Below are 26,340 nucleotides of genomic sequence, written 5' to 3' on the forward strand. Positions count from 1 at the left end.
ACCTGATACCGAAACTTGACCCAAAGGCCCCAAGAGTTCTACTCCTTGGAAGAGACATACTACGAGTTCATAAGGCTAGGGGACAGATTAATGGTTCCCAGAATGCTCCATACGCCCAGAGACTTGACCTAGGATGGGTCATCATTGGAGACGTCTGTCTAGGAGGAGCACACAAGCCGACCTCAGTCAACAGCATGCTTACCAACACACTAGAAAGTGGACGTCCTTCCCTATTCCAGCCATGCCACAACAGTTTCCTGATAAAAGAGTTGCCACAAAGCACTCCCATGCCTTGTCCCTTTGCAGATCCTTCCTGTGAAGACCACGCCTGCGACGGGGAGCAAGATCACTTAGGGTGCATAGTCTTCCACAGGACAAGAGAGGACAACAGGGTCGCGATGTCCATAGAAGACAAGCTGTTCTTGGATATCATGGATCAAGAAATAGTAAAGGACGAGTCCAAAGGCTGGGTTGCACCTCTACCGTTCAAAACTCAGAGACGATGCCTACCTAACAACAAAGAACTTGTCTACAGCCGATTTATTTCCCTCAAACACAAACTCCAGAGAACACTAGAGACAAAGGAACATTTCTTCACCTTCATGGAAAGAATATTCCAGAGCAACCACGCAGAAGTGGCACCCCCGCTCCAAGACTCCCAGGAGTGTTGGTACTTACCCATATTTGGCGTTTATCACCCCAAAAAACCAGGACAGATAAGAGTAGTATTCGATTCGAGTGCCAGGTGTGAAGGCGTCTCGCTAAATGATGTCTTACTGTCAGGTCCCGACCTCAACAACAGACTTCTAGAGGTACTCCTCCGCTTCCGCAGGGATTCTGTAGCATTTATGGCCGACATACAACAAATGTTCCACTGCTTTCTCGTCAAGGAAGAACATAGAAACTACTTAAGGTTCTTCTGGTACCGCAACAACGACCCTAACGAGGACATCATAGAGTACCGAATGAGGGTGCACATCTTTGGAAACAGTCCTTCCCCCGCAGTTGCCATCTATGGTCTCAGACACTCAGCCCGAGAGGGTAAAGCAAAATACGGGTCTGATGTCAGGTCCTTTGTAGAAAGGGACTTCTATGTGGACGACTGCTTGAAGTCTACACCCACGAACGAGACCGCAATCAATCTCCTGAAAAGAGCTCAAGAAATGCTCGCTCAATCTAATCTGAGGTTGCACAAAATCGCCTCTAACAGCCGTGAGTTAATGGAGGCCTTCTCACCTCAAGATCATTCAAGCGATCTAAAGGACTTGGATCTTAGCACAGACTCCCTTCCCATGCAACGGAGCCTTGGTCTGCTCTGGGATTTAAAGGCGGACACATTAACCTTCCAGATCAGCAAGGAAGAAAAGCCTTTCACACGCAGAGGGGTCCTGTCTACTATAAACAGTTTATATGATCCTCTGGGATTCGTAACACCTGTTACCATCCAAGGAAAAATGATGCTAAGAGACTTTACCACAGAGACGTCTGATTGGGATGATCCGCTTCCCATGGAGAAAAAAGACATGTGGACAGGTTGGAGAAAGTCTCTTGAAACTTTGTCCAGTCTTCATGTGACACGCCCATATGCTTCCATGCCTTCAACGGAAGTCAAGATGCAAAGACTGTATATCTTCTGTGATGCTTCAGTCAAGGCGATTGCTGTCATAGCATACCTAAAGACCATAGACGTCAAGGAACAATGCCATATAGGGTTTGTTATGAGCAGAGCCAAACTGGCGCGACTCCGCGAGCACACTATACCCAGACTGAAACTTTGCGCTGCTGTGCTTGCGGTAGAGTTGGCTGAACTTATAACGTCAGGAATGAATCTGGAAATTGAGGAAGTCGAATTTTACACAGACAGCAAGGTAATCTTAGGATATATTTGCAACGAAACCAGACGCTTTGTCAGCAATAGGGTGCTAAGGATCAGGAGATCCACTTGTCCCAAGCAATGGCGCTATGTTCCTACACACCATAATCCCGCAGACCATGCAACTAGATCTGTAGCAGCGGATGACCTTAAGAATACAACATGGTTTACGGGTCCTGCATTTCTGTATAGTCCAACGTCTTACAGCATTGGATCCGACTCATTTGAATTGGTAAACCCAGATACCGATGAAGAAATCCGACCTGAAGTATCTGCTCTATGCACGGTGACTTTGGAACACCAACTCAAATCCCATTGTTTTAACAGATTCTCCAGTTGGATGTCGCTCGTTCGTGCTATAGCCTGTCTAAGCCATATAGCTCAGTCTTATAGGTCGACATTACATGGGAGTCAAAGACCTTGCAAGGGTTGGCATCACTGCAAACACGCCTTTACCGCTACCAATCTGGACAGAGCCAAGAGCATAATAATTCGCACTATACAACATGAATGTTATGCTAAAGAAATAGACTACCTCAGCAAAGGCCAAACAGTCTTCAAGGATAGCGCTTTGAAGAAGCTTGATCCCTTCATTGACCAAGATGGGTCACTAAGAATAGGAGGTCGCTTACAAGCAGCCAAAGTGGAATTTAAGGAGAAACATCCTATGGTAATTCCTGGGCATTATCATGTCACGACTCTGCTCGTACTCATCACCAACACGTTCCCGAGCAAGGATGGGAAGGTACGCAAGTTCGAAGTCAAAGTGTGGAAGCCTGGAGAAGGAAAGCTACTCCTCAGGCTAGTGACGGAACTTGTTTTGTTGTTTTCACCAGAAAGACCCAATAGTGACGTCCGTTGACGTCAGACGGGGAGTGTTCTGTCTCACATAAACCGAAGCTACATAACAGCCCATCTTTAGGTGCTTAGTGGTTACAGCACCAACTAGCTGTGTTGAAAATGTATTACAACTTATGTATTACATGTATTATGGGTAGTTTGCAAGGCATTGTGGGAAGAAGGAACTTTCAGCCAGAACTTCCAGTCAGAGACAGACTCATCTTTGCTCTCTCCTCTTCAAAATCCACCATCTTTGTAAAAGCATATCTGGTAAGGAAACTACCCTTGTTTTTGAGACAGTATGTTATGCAGAGCTGTTCAGTAGCCAGTTGTATTGTTACTCAGGGAGTTATAACTGTTTAGTTAGCCATGCAGCACTATGTGTAGCAGCCATTTTGCCATGTGCCTTCATGTTAATGTTATGTAATGTTCCTATGCATCATACTTATGCAAACTATCTGTATTCTTATAGTTTTACCACAATCAATCCACGCATTATCACAAGCCTCAATCGCATCGAATGCATGCTTGTATGCTACGATCTGTTAACCAATAAACCTGTCAGATTAAGAAGAACAGTTTGTTTATTTGGAAGACAGAAATGGTTAAACTGAATGTTGGACTGCACACTGTGTGAACGTGTAAGAAGACAGAACAGGTACCATGTGATTGCCGCGTCCTGATCTGCTGTTAGATAATGTGCTGACCCCTAAGGCAACACTTGGCAGTTATGGGTAAACATGGTGACTTGAGTGACTTTGGCTGCGGGCAGATTGTTGATGCCCGGAAATGTGGTGCCAGTATTTCTGAAACAGTTGCACTTATTGGCTGTTCCTGAACCATGCTATCAAGAGTGTATCAAGACTGGATGAACCATGGACAGACAGCGGCAGACCACATGTGCCTGATGCTAGTACAACACTCCAGAGGGGTGACCCTGGGCACCTGGCTAATGTTAAGAGCTGGGAGGGATAAGTGCTGTCTCATCACGGTGGCACTTACCGTGAGGGACGTCACGCAGTCAAGACCAGAGCAGATTGCAAGCCAGCTTCAACACTCCATTAGCAGGAATGCCAATAAAGGAGATGGGGGGAGTAGTAGTATATATCACTCATGACGCCACCGTCCCCACACACCGATATTCTATGCGGCGGAGTAATAAACGTAGAGATTTGTGTATATCACCTCGGGTCCTTAGGAAAAGTTAGGCCCGGTATAAGTTTTACTTGAGAACAATTAGTATAACAGGCAATACAGGTACAATTCACTTTACGTAATGACAGGCTATAGCTCAGAGGTAGGGAGGATACACAGGATGAATACGACCCTACAGTTTTCTGTATATTATGAGTCCAGGATTGGGAGCACTCCATAGGAGAAAGGGGGGTAGGGGGTCACTGCACATACATTCTGGCAAAAACAATTATTCAGAAAGGTTTAGCCAATTTACTCCCCGCACAGCAGATGCGTGGGTGTGTTAATCAAGTACTTCTGTACGGTGATCCTAATTACGGATGGGAAAAGCCTCTGGTGGGAACGGGTACCTGTTTTAGGAACTTCAGTAGGGCTCTCTCTTTCTAGGGACTCACTCCCTCACATCCACTCTCCACACGCTATGGGATGTCGCTCCTCTTCCTCCACCTTCATCTACGTGGTAGCTGAAGGTGCTTCTATGTGGCTCTGTGTTAGCACTCTCTCCTAAAGATGGACTACTTTCCTGCTCTCAAAAACTCACATTTATCACTTCACTTGTACCACATAAAACAATAGAATAGATACATTCAGCAGACAGAGCTGACAGGCAAGGATTTTATTAAAGTTAACCCTTCAGACACAGCAGCTGTGCAACACACATACAGAAAACTTTGCACAGTGCATCCACATAGGACAAAACATGTATGACATTTATGGAGGGGACCAGGATGGTGTTCTGGGCCATTACACTAGAGGCGAGCATTGGGCGGCACGTCTGGTATCTCAGCAACAAAGTACAACAGTTTACTAACTGACCCAGCAATACAGCAGTGTGGAAGTCAGGCAAATTTCCACAATGACCATGTGGCGTACCTTGCATCGACTCGGGTTCAGTAGTCAAGTACTGACAAGGGTTCCCCTCATAACCCCACATCATCACCAACAGGCTGGTTTTAGCAGTGTAATGGACTGCAAAGCATGTTCCCAGCATTGTCTAGGACTGCTGATCATCATAGCATAGTCTTTGAATCGGGAATACGACGGGGACCTGTTAGCTGACTATCTGCACCCATATCTTCAGGAAGTCTTTCCCAACCACAGTGTCATCTTTCAACAGAACAACACTCTGCATAATCAAGCTCAAGTGGAGTGGTTGGAGGAACATGATTATGAATTCTCAACACTACCTTGATCCCCAAAATCTCCAGACTATAACTTCATTGAACAACATGTTTGGGATATGCGGAAAAGAGCTGCGATCAATTCCCATCTATCCGAAAAATATGCACCAACTGACGGAGCTACTGCAAAGGGCATGGGTCAAGAAGAGTTTGGAGGATGTTCACTATCTTGTGGTATCCGTTTCTCAATGTGTGAAAGCTGTGGCTGAAAAGGTAGACTAACCCGTAATTTAGTAGGTGTTCTTAATACTGTGATTGTTCAGTGTATAAGCACTTAAAACAATTCTCTGTTTTCTGGACAAAACTCTATCCTATCACCGGAGAGGGCAGGGGTGTATTATGCGCAGTTAATTTTCTCTGCCGGCCCTTTGATCTGCTGGTTATGGGTCCTGTTTTCAGCAGTCCAAGATGGCTGTGGCAATCTTCAGAACAATTAATCCATACAATGCATTGGTACTGTTATACTACCAATGCAATACATCTGTTCTTCGATTGGCCAGGACTACTCACATGATGAGCACTAGCCATTTAGAAAGTAGTGTACAGTGTGCATTAGGTAGTTCCGAAATTGTGGAGGCAATCTTGTAGGGCCAAAATACGGTACATCAGAGGAATGACAAAGAAGAACAACTGCAGGTAATATTCCGCCACCCCCTCCGGTCCTGTGCCAGAATACTGTCCCAAAACCCGGAGAGTCACTTTAAAGTAGATCTTCATAAAAAAAATGAATCCCTTAGTGATGGTCAATTTTGTGCCTTAGGGTGGCTTCACACGAGCGTGTTATTGCACGTACATAGGTGCGTATATAGGTGCGCACCTACGTACGGGCAAAAACCCGCGTGTATGCAGCTGCGTGCATTGTTGACTCCCTGCATTCTTTTTCAGGGAAGGGCTTTACATATAAGCTTTTCCCTGAAAACAATCATTTTAGTGTAAAAAAAAACAAAACGTACCTCTCCGCCGCTGCCATGTCTCCCCGCGGGGATGAAGAACACATCCGCCGCATGCGGCAGATGTTTCCTTCAGCCCCGCTAGTTAAAATAATTCCCTGCTGCTACATCTACCACATCTGCCAGCTGCAGTAGAGAATCCGTCACTGGATTTCAGGGAAGGGCTTTAAACATAAGCCCTTCCCTGAAAATCCCCAAAAAGTAGTGTACAAAAAAAAAAGCGTACTCCCCTCCCTTCAGCTGCCGGGGCTCAGCCGCAACTTCTGGCGCTGTCCCCGGCTCTGTAGTTCTGAGTAGCTCTGTAGTTCCACATCAAAAGAGAGAATAGTGGCGTCATGTGTGACAAATGGACTCAAGGTAAACCCCGGTTACTATTCCTGTGATCTCAACCAGCAGTAACTTGGTTGATGCCATATTGCATGAAGGTAACTGTGGAAGTGTCACAAGGGGCCAGATATTTAAAAATTACACAATATTTAGTGTAACTTTAGTTTTGCTTTAGAATTCTATTTGCGTATTTCAAAAGTGTGAAAATTCTCCTAAAACCCGCGACTGCAAAAAAGTTAATTATATAACTGTTGCATTTCATAGAATCAATGCAATACTACATCTTAAGGGTGGCTTCACACGAGCGTGTGCGTACATAGGTGCGTACATAAGTGAGCACTTATGTACATGCACAAACACGCGTGAATGCAGGTCCGTGCACCCCTGCCAATCACAGGCAGCTCTCGCTGAATGAATGACAGGCGAGAGCTGCCTGTGATTGACTGAGTGCCTCAGCCAATCACAAGCAGCTCTTTCAGCAGGATTTTAAATCCCCGCCTGCTGGAAGAACTGCTTAGAAGAGTCAGGGACAGCGCTGAGAGGACATGGCTGAGCCCCAGCAGCTAAAGGAAGGTGAGTATGCTTTGTTTTTTTTTAACACCACTTCTTTTTGTTTTTCAGGGAAGGGCTTATATTTAAAGCCCTTCCCTGAAAAACAATTACAGGATGCCGGCAGCTGGATCCCCTACCGCAGCCGTGATCTGTGACAGCTGTGGTAGAGAATTCTTTATTTCCCACAGGGATGAAGAATTCCTTCACTGCATGTAGCAGGTGCAGCAGGGAATTCTTTTTCTTCGTGGGGATGAAGGAAACATCTGCCACATGTGGCAGATGTGTTCTTCATCCCCGCGGGGACACAGCAGTGGCGGACAAGTAAGTTTTGTTTTTTTAACATCAAAATTCTTGTTTTTCAGGGAAGAGCTTATATAAAGCCCTTCCCTGAAAAACAAGGGTAACGGCAGACCATTGTCTTCAATGGAGCCGCCGGCAGCAGCAGCGGCTCCATTGAGGGCAATGCACAGACCTGCATTAACGTATGTTTTTGCACATAGATGGGTGCGCACTTATGTACGCACCTATGTACGCACAAAAACAGGCTCGTGTGAAGCCACCCTAAAAATGCCTGTTGACCTGGCAATTGTAGTATCATTATTCCTGGATCAAGTTCTAATTATTATTATTATTATTTTTAAGACCAGACCGAGTATAGACTGATTCACTTATCTCTAATTGTAGCTACCACTAGCTAACCAGAACAAACTTCTGAAATTTCCTAAAACACCTTTAAAACTCACCTTTAAACACTGACTGAGATAATTGAAGACCGTAGCTTTGAGAACGAGGGTCTCCCCTTGGATGATGGAATATGGCAGAGCTAGGTCTACAAAAAATGGTTGGAAGACTGTCAAAGAAACTTGCGGAGATAAGCCAAAACCAAGTTCTCCGACACAGAAGGCTGTAGCATTAAATTGCGTGATGGTGTCTGGGGCGATGACTTCGATGCTTGATTGGCCAGATTTACTATAAAATAAGTCAGGCAGTTTAAAGAAATTTTGAAAAAGCAATTAAAGTGACAACAGTTAAGTTGCTTGAACCTTATAAAATCTACAGTTTAAGGCCTCATGTCGACTCGAAAAATACAATCCGCGCAGAATCCGCGCGGATTTGCTTTAAATGGTATTTTTTTTGCATGCAGATATCCGCACACATTGCTATCAATAGCAATGTGGCCGATCCACGCTGAATCCGCGACAAAATGGAGCATGCCGCGTTTTTTCTCCCGCGCGTCAAAAACGCAATTCTTTTAAAATGCCATCCGCGGGTGCAAAAATCAATTTAATGGACCGCGGATGGCCAATGATTCCCTATGGGCAAAATCCGCTGCGGAATCCGAAATTCCATTTAGCTAGTGAACATGAGGCCTAAGGCTCATGATTGATTTTCTAAGGCAAGACAAACTTTTTTATCTCTATGCAAAATCTGGAGCAAAAAATAAATAAATGAATTATCTTATTTATAGGTAGGTGTTAGAGATGAGCGAACGTACTCGTCCGAGTTTGATATTCGTGCGAATATTAGGGTGTTCGGGATGCTCGTTACTCGTAACGAGTACCACGCGGTGTACCGGTTACTTTCAGTTTCCTCTCTGAGACGTTAGCGTGCTTTTCTGGCCAATTGAAAGACAGGGAAGGCATTACAACTTCCCCCTGTGACGTTCAAGCCCTATACCACCCCCCTGCTGTGAGTGGCTGGGGCGATCAGATGTCACCCGAGTATAAAAATCGGCCCCTCCCGCGGCTCGCCACAGATGCCGTGTGAGTTAGTGAGGGAAAGTACTATCGTGCTGGAGCTGCTGTAGGGAGAGCGTTAGGAGTTAGTGTAGGCTTCAAGAACCCCAACGGTCCTTCTCAGGGCCACATCTAATAGTGTGCAGTACTGTGTTAGCACTGTATTTATTTATTTTTTTCAAAATTGGATCTGCAGAGCATTGCGCCCTGCAATAGGGACAGAAGTGGTGGTTAGGCAGGGAGAGTGTTAGCAGTGAGTGTAGGCTTCAAGAACCCCAACGGTCCTTTCTAGGGCCACATCTATCCGTGTGCAGTACTGTCCAGGCTGCTGTTAGCAGTGTTGCATTTTTTTTTTTTTTTCTCAAAACCGGCTGTGCAGACCATTGCACCCGGCATTAATACTACAGGGATAGAATTGTGTAGGCAGGGCCAGAAGACATACATTATTCATTGAATAGACGCAGTGTGGCTTGTCCTTTGAAAAGCAAGGGAAAAAATTCTATTTCGCCTGCCTCTGACAGTCCTCAGGGCTCTGGGTACGTGTGTGCTGCATGCAGAACGTTAAAAAAAATCAGACGCAGCCAGCTACGTTTTACTGCAGGCTTGCGCCAATTTTTTTCCTGCATGCGAAATCCCTGATCTGCTGGAGCGAATAACTTTGCATCACTGCAGTTCTGTGACACATTTGCAGGGCCACAACACAGTTATTAAACTTAGTAGTATTCATTGAATACACGCAGTGTGGCTTGTCCTTTGAAAAACAAGGGAAAAAATTCTATTTTGGCTGCAGGCTTGCGCCAATTTCTTTCCTAGCTTGGAAATCACTGGTAATACAGCATGCTGAGGGGTAGGGGTAGGCCGAGAGGATGTGGACGCGGCCGAGGACGCGTAGGCCCAAGTGAGGGTGTGGGCACAGGCCGAGCTCCTGATCCAGGTGTGTCGCAGCCGACTGCTGCGCGATTAGGAGAGAGGCACGTTTCTGGCGTCCCCACATTCATCGCCCAATTAATGGGTCCACGCGGGAGACCTTTATTAGAAAATGAGCAGTGTGAGCAGGTCCTGTCGTGGATGGCAGAAAGTGCTTCGAGCAAGCTATCATCCACCCAGAGTTCTGCGCCGTCCAGTGCTGCAAATCCGAATCCTCTGTCTGCTGCTCCTCCTTCCTCCCAGCCTCCTCACTCCACTACAATGACACATGCTCAGGAGCGGGAAGACTCCCAGGAACTGTTCTCGGGCCCCTGCTCAGATTGGGCAGCAGTGGTTCCTCTCCCACCAGATGAGTTTATCGTCACTGATGCACAACCATTGGAAAGTTCCCGGGGTCCGGGGGATGAGGCTGGGGACTTCCGGCAACTGTCTCAAGACCTTTCAGTGGGTGAGGAGGACGATGACGATGAGACACAGTTGTCTTGCAGTGAGGTAGTAGTAAGGGCAGTAAGTCCGAGGGAGGAGCGCACAGAGGATTCGGAGGAAGAGCAGCAGGACGATGAGGTGACTGACCCCACCTGGTGTGCAACGCCTACTGAGGACAGGTCTTCAGAGGGGGAGGCAAGTGCAGCAGCAGGGCAGGTTGCAAGAGGCAGTGCGGTGTCCAGGGGTAGAGGCAGGGCCAGACCAAATAATCCACCAACTGTTTCCCAAAGCACACCCTCGCGCCATGCCACCCTGCAGAGGCCGAGGTGCTCTAAGGTCTGGCAGTTTTTCACCGAGACGCCTGACGACCGACGAACAGTGGTGTGCAACCTTTGTCGCGCCAAGATCAGCCGGGGAGCCACCACCAACAGCCTCACCACCACCAGCATGCGCAGACATATGATGGCCAAGCACCCCACAAGGTGGGACGAAGGCCGTTCACCGCCTCCGGTTTGCACCACTGCCTCTCCCCCTGTGCCCCAACCTGCCACTGAGATCCAACCCCCCTCTCAGGACACAGGCACTACCGTCTCATGGCCTGCACCCACACCCTCACCTCCGCTGTCTTCGGCCCCATCCACCAATGTCTCGCACCGCACAGTCCAGCCGTCGCTAGCGCAAGTGTTGGAGCGCAAGCACAAGTACGCCAGCCACGCACCCGTACGCTCAATCGTTAACCGTCCACATAGCCAAATTTATCAGCCTTGAGATGCTGCCGTATAGGGTTGTGGAAACGGAGGCTTTCAAAGCTATGATGGCGGCGGCGGCCCCGCGCTACTCAGTTCCCAGTTGCCACTACTTTTCCCGATGTGCCGTCCCAGCCCTGCACGACCACGTCTCCCGCAACATTGTACGCGCCCTCACCAATGCGGTTAGTGGCAAGGTCCACTTAACTACGGACACGTGGACAAGCACAGGCGGGCAGGGCCACTATATCTCCCTGACGGCACATTGGGTGAATTTAGTGGAGGCTGGGACAGAGTCAGAGCCTGGGACCGCTCACGTCCTACCCACCCCCAGAATTGCGGGCCCCAGCTCGGTGGTGGTATGTTCGGCGGTGTATGCTTCTTCCACTAAAGCACCCTCCTCCTCCTCCTCCTCAACCTCTGTCTCGCAATCTAGATGTGTCAGCAGCAGCAGGACGTCACCAGCAGTCGGTGTCGCGCGGCGTGGCAGCACAGCGGTGGGCAAGCGTCAGCAGGCCGTGCTGAAACTACTCAGCTTAGGAGATAGGAGGCACACGGCCCACGAACTGCTGCAGGGTCTGACAGAGCAGATCAACCGTTGGCTTGCGCCGCTGAGCCTCCAACCGGGCATGGTCGTGTGTGACAACGGCCGTAACCTGGTGGCGGCTCTGCAGCTCGGCAGCCTCACGCACGTGCCATGCCTGGCCCACGTCTTTAATTTGGTGGTTCAGCGCTTTCTGAAAAGCTACCCACGCTTGTCAGACCTGCTCGTAAAGGTGCGCCGGCTCTGCGCACATTTCCGCAAGTCCCACACGGACGCTGCCACCTTGCGCACCCTGCAACATCGGTTTAATCTGCCAGTGCACCGACTGCTGTGCGACGTGCCCACACGGTGGAACTCTACGCTCCACATGTTGGCTAGGCTCTATGAGCAGCGTAGAGCTATAGTGGAATACCAACTCCAATATGGGCGGCGCAGTGGGAGTCAGCCTCCTCAATTCTTTTCAGAAGAGTGGGCCTGGTTGGCAGACATCTGCCAGGTCCTTCGAAACTTTGAGCAGTCTACCCAGGTGGTGAGCGGCGATGCTGCAATCATTAGCGTCACCATTCCTCTGCTATGCATCTTGAGAAGTTCCCTGCAAACCATAAAGGCAGCCACTTTGCGCTCGGAAACAGAGCCGGGGGAAGACAGTATGTCGCTGGATAGTCAGAGCACCCTCCTGTCTATTTCTCAGCACGTTCAGGAGGAGGAGGAGGAGCATGAGGAGGATGAGGAGGAGGGGGAAGAGACAGCTTGGCCCACTGCTGACGGTACCCATGCTGCTTGCCTGTCATCATTTCAGCGTGTATGGCCTGAGGAGGAGGAGGAGGAGGATCCTGAAAGTGATCTTCCTAGTGCGGACAGCCATGTGTTGCGTACAGGTACCCTGGCACACATGGCTGACTTCATGTTAGGATGCCTTTCTCGTGACCCTCGCGTTACACGCATTCTGGCCACTACGGATTACTGGGTGTACACACTGCTCGACCCACGCTATAAGGAGAACCTTTCCACTCTCATTCCCAAAGAGGAAAGGGGTTCGAGAGTGTTGCTATACCACAGGACCCTGGCGGACAAGCTGATGGTAAAATTCCCATCCGACAGCGCTAGTGGCAGAAGGCGCAGTTCCGAGGGCCAGGTAGCAGGGGAGGTGCGGAGATCGAGCAGCATGTACAGCCCAGGCAGTGCAACAGTCTTTAAGGGCCTGGACAGCTTTATGGCTCCCCACCAAGACTGTGTCACCGCTCCCCAGTCAAGGCTGAGTCGGCGGGAGCATTGTAAAAGGATGGTGAGGGAGTACGTAGCCGATCGCACGACCGTCCTCCGTGACGCCTCTGCCACCTACAACTACTGGGTGTCGAAGCTGGACACGTGGCCTGAACTAGCGCTGTATGCCCTGGAGGTGCTTGCTTGTCCTGCGGCTAGCGTCTTGTCGGAAAGGGTGTTTAGTGCGGCTGGGGGAATCATCACAGATAAGCGTACCCGCCTGTCAACCGACAGTGCCGACAGGCTAACACTCATCAAGATGAACAAAGCCTGGATTTCCCCAGACTTCTCTTCTCCACCAGCGGACAGCAGCGATACGTAAGCAATACGTAGGCTGCACCCGCGGATGGAAGCTACGTTCTCTCTCACCATCCAAAACGGGGACATTTCTGCTTCATCAATCTGTGTCTAATATTCCTCCTCCTCCTCCTGCTCCTCCTCCTGAAACCTCACGTAATCACGCTGAACGGGCAATTTTTCTTAGGGCCACAAGGCTCACTCATCTAATTTTTCTAAACAATTTTTATATGTTTCAATGCTCTTAAAAGCGTTGAAACTTTAACTTGAACCAATTTTTAGTTAAACTGGGCTGCCTCCAGGCCTAGTTACCACTTAAGCCACATTAACCAAAGCGATTAATGGGTTTCACCTGCCATCTTGGTTGGGCATGGCCAATTTTTACTGAGGTACATTAGTACTGTTGGTACACCAATGTTTTGGGGCCCTCACCTACAGTGTAATCATAGCAATTTGTATGTTCTTCGCCTGCACTCATGGTACAGAAGTGTGTGTGGGGTTGGCCTACACTTTAGCTACATAAATGTAACTTGGGCCTTGGCTATACTGCAGCTACTGAAATGGAACTAAGACTGCGCTCCCACTATACTGCTGCTTCGGAATTGTTCCTGGGGCCTGTGTAGGCTGCTACTATTACTGAAATGGAACGAAGACTGCGCTCCCACTATACTGCTGCTTCGGAATTGTTACTGGGGCCTGTGTAGGCTGCTACTATTACTGAAATGGAACTAAGACTGTGCTCCCCCTATAATGCTGCTAGTGATATGTTAGTGGGGCCTGTCGCTAATGCTACGGCTGAAATGTTAGTAATTCTGGGCTCTGCCTATACCGCTGCTAATGGTATGTCTCTGGGGTGTGGAAACAGAGGCTTCCCAAAGACATGATGGCGGCGAGGCCATTTCCCACCAACGCTGTTACTGTTAAGGTGCATATAACCACGGACACGTGGAGAGGACACGTAGTGCCTCAAAAACATCCCCCGCCACGGCCCACTTAATCCTGGCCACATTCCGAAAACCAACAAAATAAAACCGTGCTACTAGGTCCGCAGTCACCACCACATTACCACCAACGCGGTTACTGTTAAGGTACATATTACCAGTCTGACTGGGGCATGCAGTGTGGGCCGAAGCCCACCTGCATTAAGCACGACATTACTACCTCAGCTGTGTTGGGCAATGCAATGGGATATTTCAATGTACCGCCGGTGGCTTCCTGGCACCCACCCATGCTGTCGGTCGACGGGGACTTCACAATAGGGAGTTGTACCTGCCTGTGTCTATGAATTAAAAAGCTCGGTCTGACTGGGGCATGCAGAGACACCTTGACAGAATGAATAGTGTGTGGCACATAGGTTCCCCATTGCTATGCCCACGTGTGCAGCTCCTGATGGCGGTGGCACAGGATTCTATTTCTCATTGCTTCTGTACAGCATTGTGGGCTATCGCCCCGCCCCTTTTAAAGAGGGTTGCTGCCTAGCCGTGCCAACCCTCTGCAGTGTGTGCCTGCGGTTCCTCCTCATGGCAGACACACTTCTAAATAGACATGAGGGTGGTGTGGCATGAGGGAGCTGAAGGCTGCGCAGGGACACTTTGGTGTGCGCTGTGGGGGGGAGGGGGGGCGGTTGGGCAGCATGTAACCCAGGAGAAGTGGCAGTGGAGTGTCATGCAGGCAGTGATTGTGCTTTGTTGGAGGTAGTGTGGTGCTTAGCTAAGGTATGCCATGCTAATGAGGGCTTTTCAGAAGTAAAAGTTTTTGGGAGGGGGGGGGCCCACTCTTGCCGCTATTGTGGCTTAATAGTGGGACCTGGGAACTTGAGATGCAGCCCAACATGTAGCCCCTCGCCTGCCCTATCCGTTGCTGTGTCGTTCCCATCACTTTCTTGAATTGCCCAGATTTTCACACAAGGAAACCTTAGCGAGCATCGGCGAAATACAAAAATGCTCGGGTCGCCCATTGACTTCAATGGGGTTCGTTACTCGAAACGAACCCTCGAGTATCGCGAAAAGTTCGTCCCGAGTAACGAGCACCCGAGCATTTTGGTGCTCGCTCATCTCTAGTAGGTGTGTGTTTTCTACCACTCAAATGCGCAGATTTACATTATTAGTCTAAAATATACTCATTTAGTGCTTAAAGGGGTTGTCCCGCAAAATGAAGTAAGGTTAAACACTTCTGTATGGCCATATAAATGCACTTTGTAATATACATCGTGCATTAAATATTGGCCATACAGAAGTTATATACTTACCTACAGGGGTCCCCCCCTGTGTTGGCGTTCCCGTCTCCCTGGCGCCGACCAAATCCTTCTCCTGGCTCGAATAGACGCGCTTGCGCAGTCTGCCTCTTCTGTCCCCTTGAAGGGGCCGTTCCAGCGTGCTCGCGCCGCACAGCATGTGCAGACGACCTGTGCGGCGCGAGCACGCTGGAGAGGCCCCTTCAATGGGACAGAAGAGGCAGACTGCGCAAGCGCGTCTATTCGAGCCAGGAGAAGGATTTGGTCTGCGCCAGGGAGACAGAGACACCAACACAGGGGGGGGGGGGGGGGGGGGACCCCTGTAGGTAAGTATATAACTTCTGTATGGCTCATATTTAATGCACGATGTATATTACAAAGTGCATTTATATGGCCATACAGAAGTGTTTAACTTTACTTTATTTTGCGGGACAACCCCTTTAACTCATACAAGCAAAATGGCATACATCTTCGCCTTTCAGCTGGGGATATATGGAGCAGATTTTAGAGAAGAGCCTGCTGCATATACAGCTGGTGTCGGCTGATGCCCTGCTACAGAGATAGCTCTGATCACAGCTGTTCATCACTAAGATACTGCTGTTGATTTTGATAGCAGCATTTAAATAGCCTGCAAGAGGGAGCCAGCTGCCTTTTGTCCTCTGAACCTGCCCCCCTGCAATGGGATAGCGGAGTGCCATTTGGGTGTTATGGCACCCTGGGGTCTTGTGAAGCCCCTAATCGGTGCCATGTATTTCTGCGGGCAGAAATACGATATACTGCAATACTGAAGTGTTGCAGTATATTGTAAGTGATCAGATGATTGCTAGTTGAAGTCTCCTATGGAGACAAAAATAAAGGAAAAATGTGTGAAAGTTTTTTTAATTACACAAAAAATAGAAAACATTAAGTTTGAAATAAGAAAAAAAAACTTTTAACATAAAAAATGAAAAACAAAAAAAAAAAAACATATTTGGTTTGCTAAAAGAAGGAAAAATATTTTTTTTTCTTTTCTTTTTTCTTCAATGACTTTGTCTTAAAAACAGCTTAGAAATACTTACCTACTCTTTGTACTTAGGTAAAATAAATGTGTTATACAGGGCATTTATGGCTCTTAGGGTGAAGTCACACGAACGTATATCAGCTCGGTTTTCACGCCGAGCCGATATACGTTGTCCTCGTGTGCAGGGGGGGAGGCTGGAAGAGCCAGGAGCAGGAACTGAGCTCCCGCCCCCTCTCTGCCTCCTCTCCGCCCCTCTGCACTATTTGCAATGGGGAGAGGTGGGACGGGGGCAGGGCTAATTCTCGGAACTTAGCCCCGCCCCGCCTCTTCCCATTGCAAATAGTGCAGAGGGGCGGAGAGGAGGCAGAGAGGGGGGCGGGAGCTCAGTTCCTGCTCCTGGCTCTTCCATCCCCCCCCCCCCCTGCACAGGAGGACAACGTATATCGGCTCGGCGTGAAAACCGAGCCGATATACGTTCATGTGACTTCACCCTTAAGCAGCTATAGATTAGTTTTAGGGCTAATGGTAAAGTTCCGTTTCAGTTAGAACTAATTCAGACCAAACTGAAATTTTTTGCCAAAATTCAGCAAACTGGCAGAACCAGATTTTTCTATAATTTGCTTAGCACTACTTAGAACGAATTACCATCTTCCCGTAGTTAGTTTCAGGTCACAATATTTTTAAGCTACATAGTTGGCCACCGAACAAATTAATTTTGTAACTCGATGGGACGCTACATATTGAATGAAAATGTTAGATTGCAGCGAAAAAGTCATAATTATTGGAGCTACGAAATTTAATTATGAAAGTATTGTAAACATTTCTCTGATCCCACTACTTGAAGTGAAAGCTGAAGGGCGTTCCCATTACGGAGAAATTCAAGTAATTTCAATCATTTTAGCCATAGTAGCCTTATTTTCTTGAAGGTAATTACCCAATGGAGACAAGACTCCAGAGCCAGGTGTCAGGGAAATACTTCCTCACCACATCAGTGCTGGTAGGTTGAGACGGCTGGTTCTGCTGGGCTAGAGCTGTGGAAGATTGTCAAATCATTGGATCGAGAACGTTAGTGCCGGATCAGGCAATATTGAATCGAGTTGAATACAAACCATCAAACTAATTTGAAAATCTCAGATTCATTAGCTAGACTTTATTAACTGTATTAATTAAATATACATCAAGTTGAGTAACTTTGCAATTATTATCATTTTTAATTTCTTCACTCAACGTTTTAGCTGCTTTTGGAAACAGACCGTAGTTTAGCTCCACTTCTTGGCAAAGCTGGCCATGCAGATTAGATTCATTTTGTCCAAACCTCTTGATTTTAGAGGAATTCACCTCCCAACGATAGATGTGAGGGAGAGAAGAAACTACCGTGTTTCCCCGAAAATAAGACAGTGTCTAATATTAATGTTTGTTCAAAAAGGTTTAACTTTTTTACTGGAGACTATGTAAATTGACTTTTTTAATTAACTGTTAGCAGGTCTTAATTTTGGAGTAGGGCTTATATTTCAAGCATCCTCAAAAAGCCTGAAAAATCATTTTGCATCCACAAAAATTCTGGTAAAACATCATGCTATGTCTTATTTTCAGGGTATGTCTTATTTTCACGAAAACAGGATTGCAGTTAGATTTCAACATGCCTGATCCTTTTTGTTCTCAAGAGAGATAAGCCACAACCATAGCTGTCTGGCAGTAGCTTACTCCCCTCTCTTCATTGAGGATACATATACACTCAGCGGAGCGTGGATTTGCATAGAAGGGTCAGGAGCGATAGCTATAGGCCAAATGCTCATTCAGTAGACAGCGATCTAATGTGTATGGCCAGCTTTAAGGTACCTTTACATAGATCAACTATCGTTCAGAAAGTCATTCAGAAAAGTCATTAAAGCGATCGAACGATAGTCGCCCATTTGCTTTTAGATAGAGTGATGATTATTCATTTGCTGTTTGCCAAGATATGGCTCCTAGAAGGAATCTCCTCCTGCTGGTTGGGATTGGAAACAGTTAGCAAGCTTTTTAATTGATTCAACTCTGTACAAAGCCTTATCTGCTAATTTACATTTTAGGAAGTTGTTAGACACTGAACAAGCAGGGAATTCTGGGCAATGTAAAGTATGAAAAAATTATAACTATTACTCAGCGTCAGTGCAATAAAAGCAATGTCGTATAATTACAATGGGCCTTGATCTGGTTCATTACTGGGTTAGCGGGCACATCATAAAGGTGGCTTCATGCGAGCATAATTCACTGCATGCCTCCTGTATCAGACAGCCGGGTGTAGTGCAGCAAGTATGCATTGACTTTGCATACTTGCTGCGTGCGGCTGATTGCCATGCACTATCATGACGTGTTAGATAGAACGTGCTGCGATCTTTATTGCATGCGTATTTCGCACAATGTGTGTTAGCGGTAACATCTGAGCCTATGGCAGATTGTTACTGCGTGTTACATGCGCAATATGCCGTAACAATACGTTCGTGTGAAGGAGCCCTAACTGCAAAGGAGCACTGATACCATATCTGTCAAAGATGGATGAACTTAGCTATTGATTCAGCTTTGAATTCTTCCTTCTAATTTGACCAACTCCACCCAAAATCGAATGATTGATTTCTTGCATAAAACATTTTATAATTATTTGAAAAAATTATTAAAATCACATGGTTAGTGTATCTTTGCAAAATCATGTGGTAAACGTATCATAATGTCCTGGATTTCCACCTATTCACAACAAAGTTCAAAATCTGGTCTCTTACTGTCTAAAATCATGGGTTGCACAGGCAGATTGCAGGGTTGCGGCTTCACCACCTCCTGCTGTATTTTAACATTTGTCAGTATCTTCGTGCCAGTGATCTGTTATAGGGTATAAAGAAATAGAGTGAGCGAGAAATTCTTAAAGATACATTGCAGTTATATTATGTGCACCTATCAAAAAGTAGGATGGACTCTACACCGTATAATCATTGCATTAGGAACATGTACTCAGTAATGGGTTGGTCCACCTCTTTAGGCAATCACTACTTTCACACATCGGGGAATAGAGTCCACAAGTTGGTGAACATCCTCCATACTCAACTCGACCCATGCCCACTGAAGCAGCTCCATCAGTTACTGTACATTCTGTAGATAAATTGGAGCAGATCTATCAGTCCTTTCCAGCAGATCCCAGTCCGGTGAGTTTGGAAGCCAAGACAGTATGGAGAATTCATTGTTGTGTTCCTCCAACCACTCCCTATTTATCTGAGCTTGATAAAACAGAGCATTGTCCTTTTGAAAGATGGCGCTGTGGTCTGGGAAGACTTTCTGAAGATATGGGTGCAGATGGTCAGCTAACAGGTTTCTGTATTGTTCATCATTTAAGGATTATGGTATGATGACCAATAGCCCTAGGCCATAACAGGAAAATGCTCCCCACACCATGACACTGCCACCACCGGTCTGTTGAGCACCAAGGGCACACCATAGAACATGGCTTCATGCTGTTTACACCAGACATGGACCTGGCCATCTGTATGATTCGGCAGGAAATGGGACTCGTCACTCCAAACGACCTTCTGTCACATATCCAAGGTCGATTGACGTCTTTCCTTGGCACATGTAAGGCATTGTTGGCGATTATGCAGGATCATCATGGGCATCCTTGTTGGTCTTCAACTTTTAAACCCCAGTCGATGCAAGGCACGTTTCGGCTGCTGTAATTTTTGCAGCCATGGCTTACATACACCTTTACATTTAATTTATTTGTTGGAAGTGCTGACTTTGGTGTTTTGTATGCATTGCATTGGTGTAGGAGTGACTGCCTGCACTTTTTTCAAGAGCTCAATACACCCATCTCTCCCAGGCACTTTGGTCAGGTATCCAGCTTTCCCACTCTCTTAGAGGCTCTTTTGGACCAAAGAAAGGTATCTTTTTTTTAAAGTTAAGTACCCATTGAATAAGGTTTGCTTAGCCGTGGCAGATGGGCCCAATGTTTTGATCAAAACATGAGCTAAGTAGCAGAGGTACAATGATTCACATTTGGTGGGACTGCTCGCCAGTCAAGACCTTATGGAGAGAAGTGACAACCCTCTTTAACCACATCAACCATGCTAAGGTAAAGATGACTCCTCAGTTGGTCCTGCTCTCGGTGTTTCCAGGCTCGGTGAAAAATGCTAAAAAAGGCCTCTTAAAGTTCTTTGTGATCACAATGAGAAGGATCATCACTAGACTCTGGCGCTCTACGCCTACTCCCACCAGGGGTATGTGGGTGGAGGAACTCCATACCCTCATATGATATGACGAACTAGGGACAGAGGAACCCAAATAATGGGAAGCGTTCCACAGGACATGGCATCCCTGGCTAGCATTTCGAGACTCGGCTGACCTAAAGAGATGGGTAGAGCAGGGGGTGATCCAATGAGGAGCCAAGGAGTCTGAAGACATCCTCCACTGGCGCTCCAGACCGAATCCATCGAATACTCCGGACTTCCCCACCCCCAGCCCTCCTCCCTATTCTCCTCAGTATCTTGAGTGTGTGAGTGCTAAGGCATGTGTTTCTGTTACTTTAACTTCTTAAGGAGCAGGCTGTTTTGTACCTTAAGGACCAGCCCCTTTTTAGGGATTTTACCCATGTGGTGGTTTTACTGCCCTATTTTTTTTTCTTCAGCAATCAAAATTATTTTTGCTGCTTTTTTTTACGGGACATATAGGGCTATTTTTTTTTAATTTGCTTTTTCATTGGCTTTTCTTCCCCGCCCCCCCCCCCCCCCCCACCCCTTTTTTTGGGGGTAAAAGGCTTTAAAAAATGACTTTTTTTTACATTTTATAGCTGTTTTTTTAAGTTTGTAAATAAACACTAAAATAAAGTATGGGAACGGGTTCCTCATTTTGTTTTAGACATTTTGATATATAATATGTATGGTTTTGGATTACAGGACGCATGCGGTGATGGTTTTGGTTGGCGTCGACTTTTGGTCATTTTCTTTTTTATGCATATAATTTTTTTTTGAGTCTAAGTTTTTTTTTACTTATTTATGTAACAAATTTTTTTACCATCTATATCCCCCATGATGTCCTATAAGGCGTTTTTTTTTTTTTTACTACACACTTTTCCACTGTAGCTGGGACATCCATAAGAGCTGCATCCATAGGAGCCCCAGTTACAGGGGAAAATATCCCCCTATAGTGACATAGTCACTAACAGAGCTGATCAGGACTCTGCAGCTCTGCTGTAACAAAGGGAACCCAGCAGTCACGTGATCACCGGGTCGCATAGTGGAAGAAACACTTCCACTTTCACTTCTTAGTACATAGCGCTCATTGAGCACTATGTACCTCAGAAAGAAGAATGCAGAAGTGGTTAAAAACTGCTTTTCCCTTCTCCTACGTGTTCTCAGCTGTGACTAACAGCTGAGAACCCGACTTGCTACTGCTTGATTGCAGGAGCAGGGGCTTTAATCCCACGTCGTATTTTTGCTATTGTCCGGGATTAAAGCTCAGGTGCAAGCACCGTAAATTTAGAGTGCTTGGTTCTTAGGGGTTAATTGTTGTAACCCTGGCTTACGTGTACCTTCATATTTAATTTAGTTGCTGGAAGTTCAGAATTGTCCACGGTCAAACTCCCTCAAGTCACACTGCAGTCCAGGGGAGTTTAGAGGTTAGTGTTTAGCCTTGTGAAGAGCTTGACAAAAAAAAGAGCACCACAAGGGTGTAGGAAGTCTTATACAGGCCATGTAATGCCTCCTGGGTAAAGCCATGCAAATGAGTGATGGAATAATCTTCCACAGTGCCAAGCCAGAATATCAATGTGCATACAGCTGCTTTGGGGTTATTGCCATATAAGACTCCCTACATCCTTCTGCTTCCTTCTCTCACTGGGGTCTGCTGCTCTGGACTCAGGCCAATCAACAGATCAGGCGCCTGCCGTCAGCGCCACAATACACAGCGGTTCTAGCAGAAGCTGCTGCTCCGATCTCTGCATAGTGGCCGGCACCTGTAACTGCAGGCGCAGCTGTCATTTTTTTAATTTGCTTGGCCAACTGTAGATGGGGGAGGCTCCTGCTTCAGACAGTTGTTTTACAATTAAAGAACACTGAGTGGAGGAGCTGGCCATGACTGATCTCCTGGGACACATAAAGAAGATTTCTATATATATTTCTCTTAAATATATATTTAAATTTATAACATAAGACAAAATTGGATCAAGGGGGAAAGAGCTGGGATACTTTTTGTGTATCTCTAAGTTTAGTTTTCCATTAGAAAGAACAATCAAACAATACGAAAGTGAACTAACAAAGCAGTAAAACAAACTGTATAGCAGTGGAGTGTTTTTGCACAGGATTTATAACATACCAGGAAAAAAAAAAGGGAGTCAACAGAATCGTAAATCACCCAAGGATAAGGCAGGAACAATATAAAGGGTGAAGACCACCAGCAAACGTTGGGTGGAGCCTCCTGTACGCTGTCCGGATAGCCACCTCGCACCGAATTTGGGAACAGGTCAAACACCTGGAAGGATGATATAAAAAATAACTTGCTTTCCTTTAAGACGTTCAGTTAAAAGTGTTGATGTAGCAATTATCTCCTAACATCTGTTTCTGGACAAGCTGGGTAAGAGCTAATATGGCCACAATGACATTGCCTATACATGTAATCACTCGGCTTTCCATGATTTCTAAATGGTAAATCTAAAAAGAACAAAAATTAGGCAGAATCACAAAAAAAAAAAAAAAAAGTTTGTGAATATCACACAAGGGGATGACGGATTTACACTAAATAACCCCTTTATTAGAGACCTAGACCCTCTCATGATTGCAGCTTCCCTTTATGAAAGTTAGAGTCGAGACCTGAAGTGCAGCATAAAATCAATCGACTTTCATTTTCCGTGGATCACTTTAATTGTAAATCCACACTAAATGAAAAAATTCAAGGATCTGAGTGACTTCCAACGAGGCCTGGTCATCAGTGCTAGACTAGCCGGGGCCAGGATTTCACTGACAACCTCCTGTAGTTTTCTCCGGTAGTGGTATGGAGAGTGTGCCCCCTATTATGGTACTGGCTTTGCCATCCAGGATAGAGAGCCTGGTACTGGTTCCCCCATTGATTCCGTGATCCTTGGGCCAATCCCGATCCCCTTGGAGAGGGAAGTCCTGTACAGATTTTTGCCACCCAGTAGTAAAGGGGATGAGAGCTACCATGATTGTGATCTTTCTTTCATAACATCAGCCTGGTCTGCCGCCATGGTAAGTACTTTCTCGCGCCTAGAATAGAGACTAGAGAAATCTCCAGTCTATGCTAATCTCTATGATCAGACACCTCTGAGCTATGGAAACTTGAGCCAGCCAAGCGTGTTAGATATTTTTGGGTACATCCTGCTAATTTGGACAGAATGCACCAATCATCTAATATGTATGGATATATAGTATATTATACACCCTATTGACCTTCAATAGCTTCCATCAAAAATAATAGGGGTTGGAGAGGTTGGATTTCAGTCTTCCTCTAGGAATGAGCAGCATCAATGGTCATGATTTAGCATTTTTATGGAGACCACAGGAACCATTTGTTTTCCCAACACCTAACTTTTTGCAGGCATCTCCAAGGCCTGTCTAATGATATTGACCAGAGGCGTAACTTGAAGCTCCTGGGCCCCAATGCAAAACCTAGAACGGGGCCCCAACTATAATGCTTTATTCATAGTACTGGGCTTCCTATATGGAGAAGAGAGGCCTTATGGGCCCCCCAAGGCTCCTGGGCCCGGGTGAAACCGCATCCCCTGCATCCTCTATAGTTACGCCCCTGATGTTGACTAATCAAGCATCCTGTATAGGCTCATGGCATATGCAAGAAAAAATTAAACCAATTGTCCGCCCTTTCTTGCACGTGTAATTTGACTGTATGTTTCTATTTAAAAACCTTTTCTTACGCTTTCTAAAGTCAACTCCTTATCCTCATTGTTGATCTGAACGCTCTTATCCACCGCTCGGATCGCACACACAGATCCAACCGTCGATCCAATGTTGAGTCTCAGCTGAGCTTTTGGGCTGGCTTCCGTCTGTGAAAATGCCAATGAGGCCTGCAGAAGAAACAGACGATAGGTATGAGGGGGTAAGAAGAGTGACCCATTGTAAAGTATTTTCAGTAATGTAGTGAAAGTTTGTATATTCAGCGCGTGGCTACAAAATCTGTCTGACTTCACCAAGAAAGTTATAAAGTGTGAAAAACAACTACCCCGTTTCCCTGAAAATAAGACATACCCGGAAAATAAAACATAGCATGATTTTCCAGATTTTTTGAGAATGCAAAATGAGTTTTCAGGCTTTTTGAGGATGCTTGAAATATAAGCCCTACTCCAAAATTAAGCCCTGCTAGCAGTTAATTAACAAAAGTCAATTTAAATAGTGTCCAGGCAGCTATATATGTAAAAAAGTTAAACCTTTTTGAACAAAAATTAATATAAGACGCTGTCTTATTTTCGGGGAAACGCGGTAGCATCATGTTATAGAGGAGACGGAGCTGAGCAGATTCATATATAATTTTGTGGGAAAACATGTGACATCATTTGTCATTTATTGGTCTAAATTTCTTCTCATTTTGGGCTTAGGAGTTTAGTGAGTGGTCCTATCAGTGAATGACAGTTATCTCTCCATGCATAAGGTCAACACTGAGTTTGTATGTATTCCCTGCGTGTGAGCGTGTTTTCTCCCACAATCCAAAAATATACTGATAAGTTAATTTGGAGTTTATATTCTAAAGGGCCATTTAAACGGGATGATTATCGTTGCGATTCCTGCACTCCTACGGGAATTTCAACGATAATCTTCCCATGTAAATACATGCAGCAATTAAATGACTGAAAGAGAATTATTCAGACTGCATGCAGAAAACTGAATGATGTGATGTTCAGTGTAAACAGCAGTGGATCACTTTTGAATGACTGTCTGTTTACAGTAAATGGAGAAGGGCGGGGGGAGAGCGGCCGGCTCTGCCTCCATGCCATCAGTGCTGTGAGCGATGCCAGTGATACTCACTTCTGTGTAGCAGCACAAGAGCGAGCAGCACTGCCGGGCATGGTTTGCTTAACAGCTCGTTACATGTGAATGGGGCTTAAGTCCTGTGGACACAGGAGCCAAATGAGTCATGACAATTTTTCTAAAGGTTATTATCAGCAGGAAAAATCCTGATTCCTTTGTTGGGGCAGTTGTTATGACCCACTGGAGAAGATCAGTGGACTATACTGCTCAGCACTCTTAAATAAAAAGTTGTCTGATTTTTTCGCCTCACTGTAGATATTTTTTGTTTCTACAGTGCGGTGCAGTTGATAGCTGTGACAGCACGTGTTCTTTCCAGGATTCTTTTTTCTACTTGCAGTCCAGTCTTGTCTAGTCTGTCCAATCAACGTATTGCTCCTTGATTTTCTAGTCTATCCAGTTACTGTGTCTTGCTCCTTGGTTTTCCAGGCCAGTCCGTGTTTCTCAGTTGTGTTTTATTTGCCTTTCTTGTTTATTTCTATCTGCCATTGTTCATAGTTGGCTTGTTTAGTTCTCGTCTGGGCCTTAAGGTACCTTTACAATGGGGTGATAATTATCTTGTGTACAAGTGGCCACCGACAGGGCACTGTGAGCGAGAAATCGCTTACCTATCAGAGTCACATGGTTAATGGCAGAACTAAAAACCAAGCAACTATCGCCTTGCGTAAACAGGAGCCACTCAATGTTTGAGCAACTCCTGCTTACTGTGAATGGAGGCAGGTAGGCCGGAATGCCTCCATTCACTTGAATGACTATCGCTCCTATGTAAACACAGGAGCAGTAGTTGGGCAATAGCCTGTGGGACAACTGTCAGGCACTTATGCACCCAACAGTCATCCTGTATAACAGCACCTTTTAGTGTATTCTTGTTTTCAGGGATAGCAGCAGGCAGGGACAGCAGTAGGGAGAACTAAGGGACAGTGGTGTCTGGTGTTGAGGGGCAGAGTCAGGGAAAGTGTTAGAGAGAGACATGCAAAGAGCTAATGTTAGGAACACCATATTTTTCAGGTGGTCAGTCAGTTTCATTGAGTCTACTTTAGTCATCATCTTCATCCTCATTATCTGGTTACCATCACCCTATACCCCGGTCATCAAATGTAATTTGAGCTATTTGGCTCTACCATAAGTCTTGGAGATATTTGAGTACTGAGAGATATGGTTAGTATTCAAGAAAGGCAATTGTTAATGATTAAGTCAAATTCTGTAATTTAGCGTTCATGTGATGTCCTTACAGCACAGCTCC

The 26,340-nt window shown here is 46.1% G+C and overlaps 1 protein-coding gene across 1 annotated transcript in view; it reads right to left on the reverse strand.

Moving 5' to 3' along the window:
* LOC136626680 (alpha-2-macroglobulin-like protein 1) overlaps positions 1-26,340 on the reverse strand; it is a 67,854-nt gene that overhangs the window by 29,954 nt on the left and 11,560 nt on the right. Inside the window, exons 3-7 of the mRNA XM_066601699.1 lie at positions 23,993-24,142; positions 22,459-22,575; positions 18,846-18,942; positions 17,024-17,120; positions 7,661-7,886 (exon numbers count right to left, since the gene is read on the reverse strand). Of these exons, the coding sequence (XP_066457796.1) occupies positions 7,661-7,886; positions 17,024-17,120; positions 18,846-18,942; positions 22,459-22,575; positions 23,993-24,142 (687 nt within the window). The remainder of the gene's footprint in view (positions 1-7,660; positions 7,887-17,023; positions 17,121-18,845; positions 18,943-22,458; positions 22,576-23,992; positions 24,143-26,340) is intronic.

Source organism: Eleutherodactylus coqui, chromosome 4 (genome assembly GCF_035609145.1).
Source record: "Eleutherodactylus coqui strain aEleCoq1 chromosome 4, aEleCoq1.hap1, whole genome shotgun sequence".
NCBI lineage: Eukaryota > Metazoa > Chordata > Amphibia > Anura > Eleutherodactylidae > Eleutherodactylus > Eleutherodactylus coqui.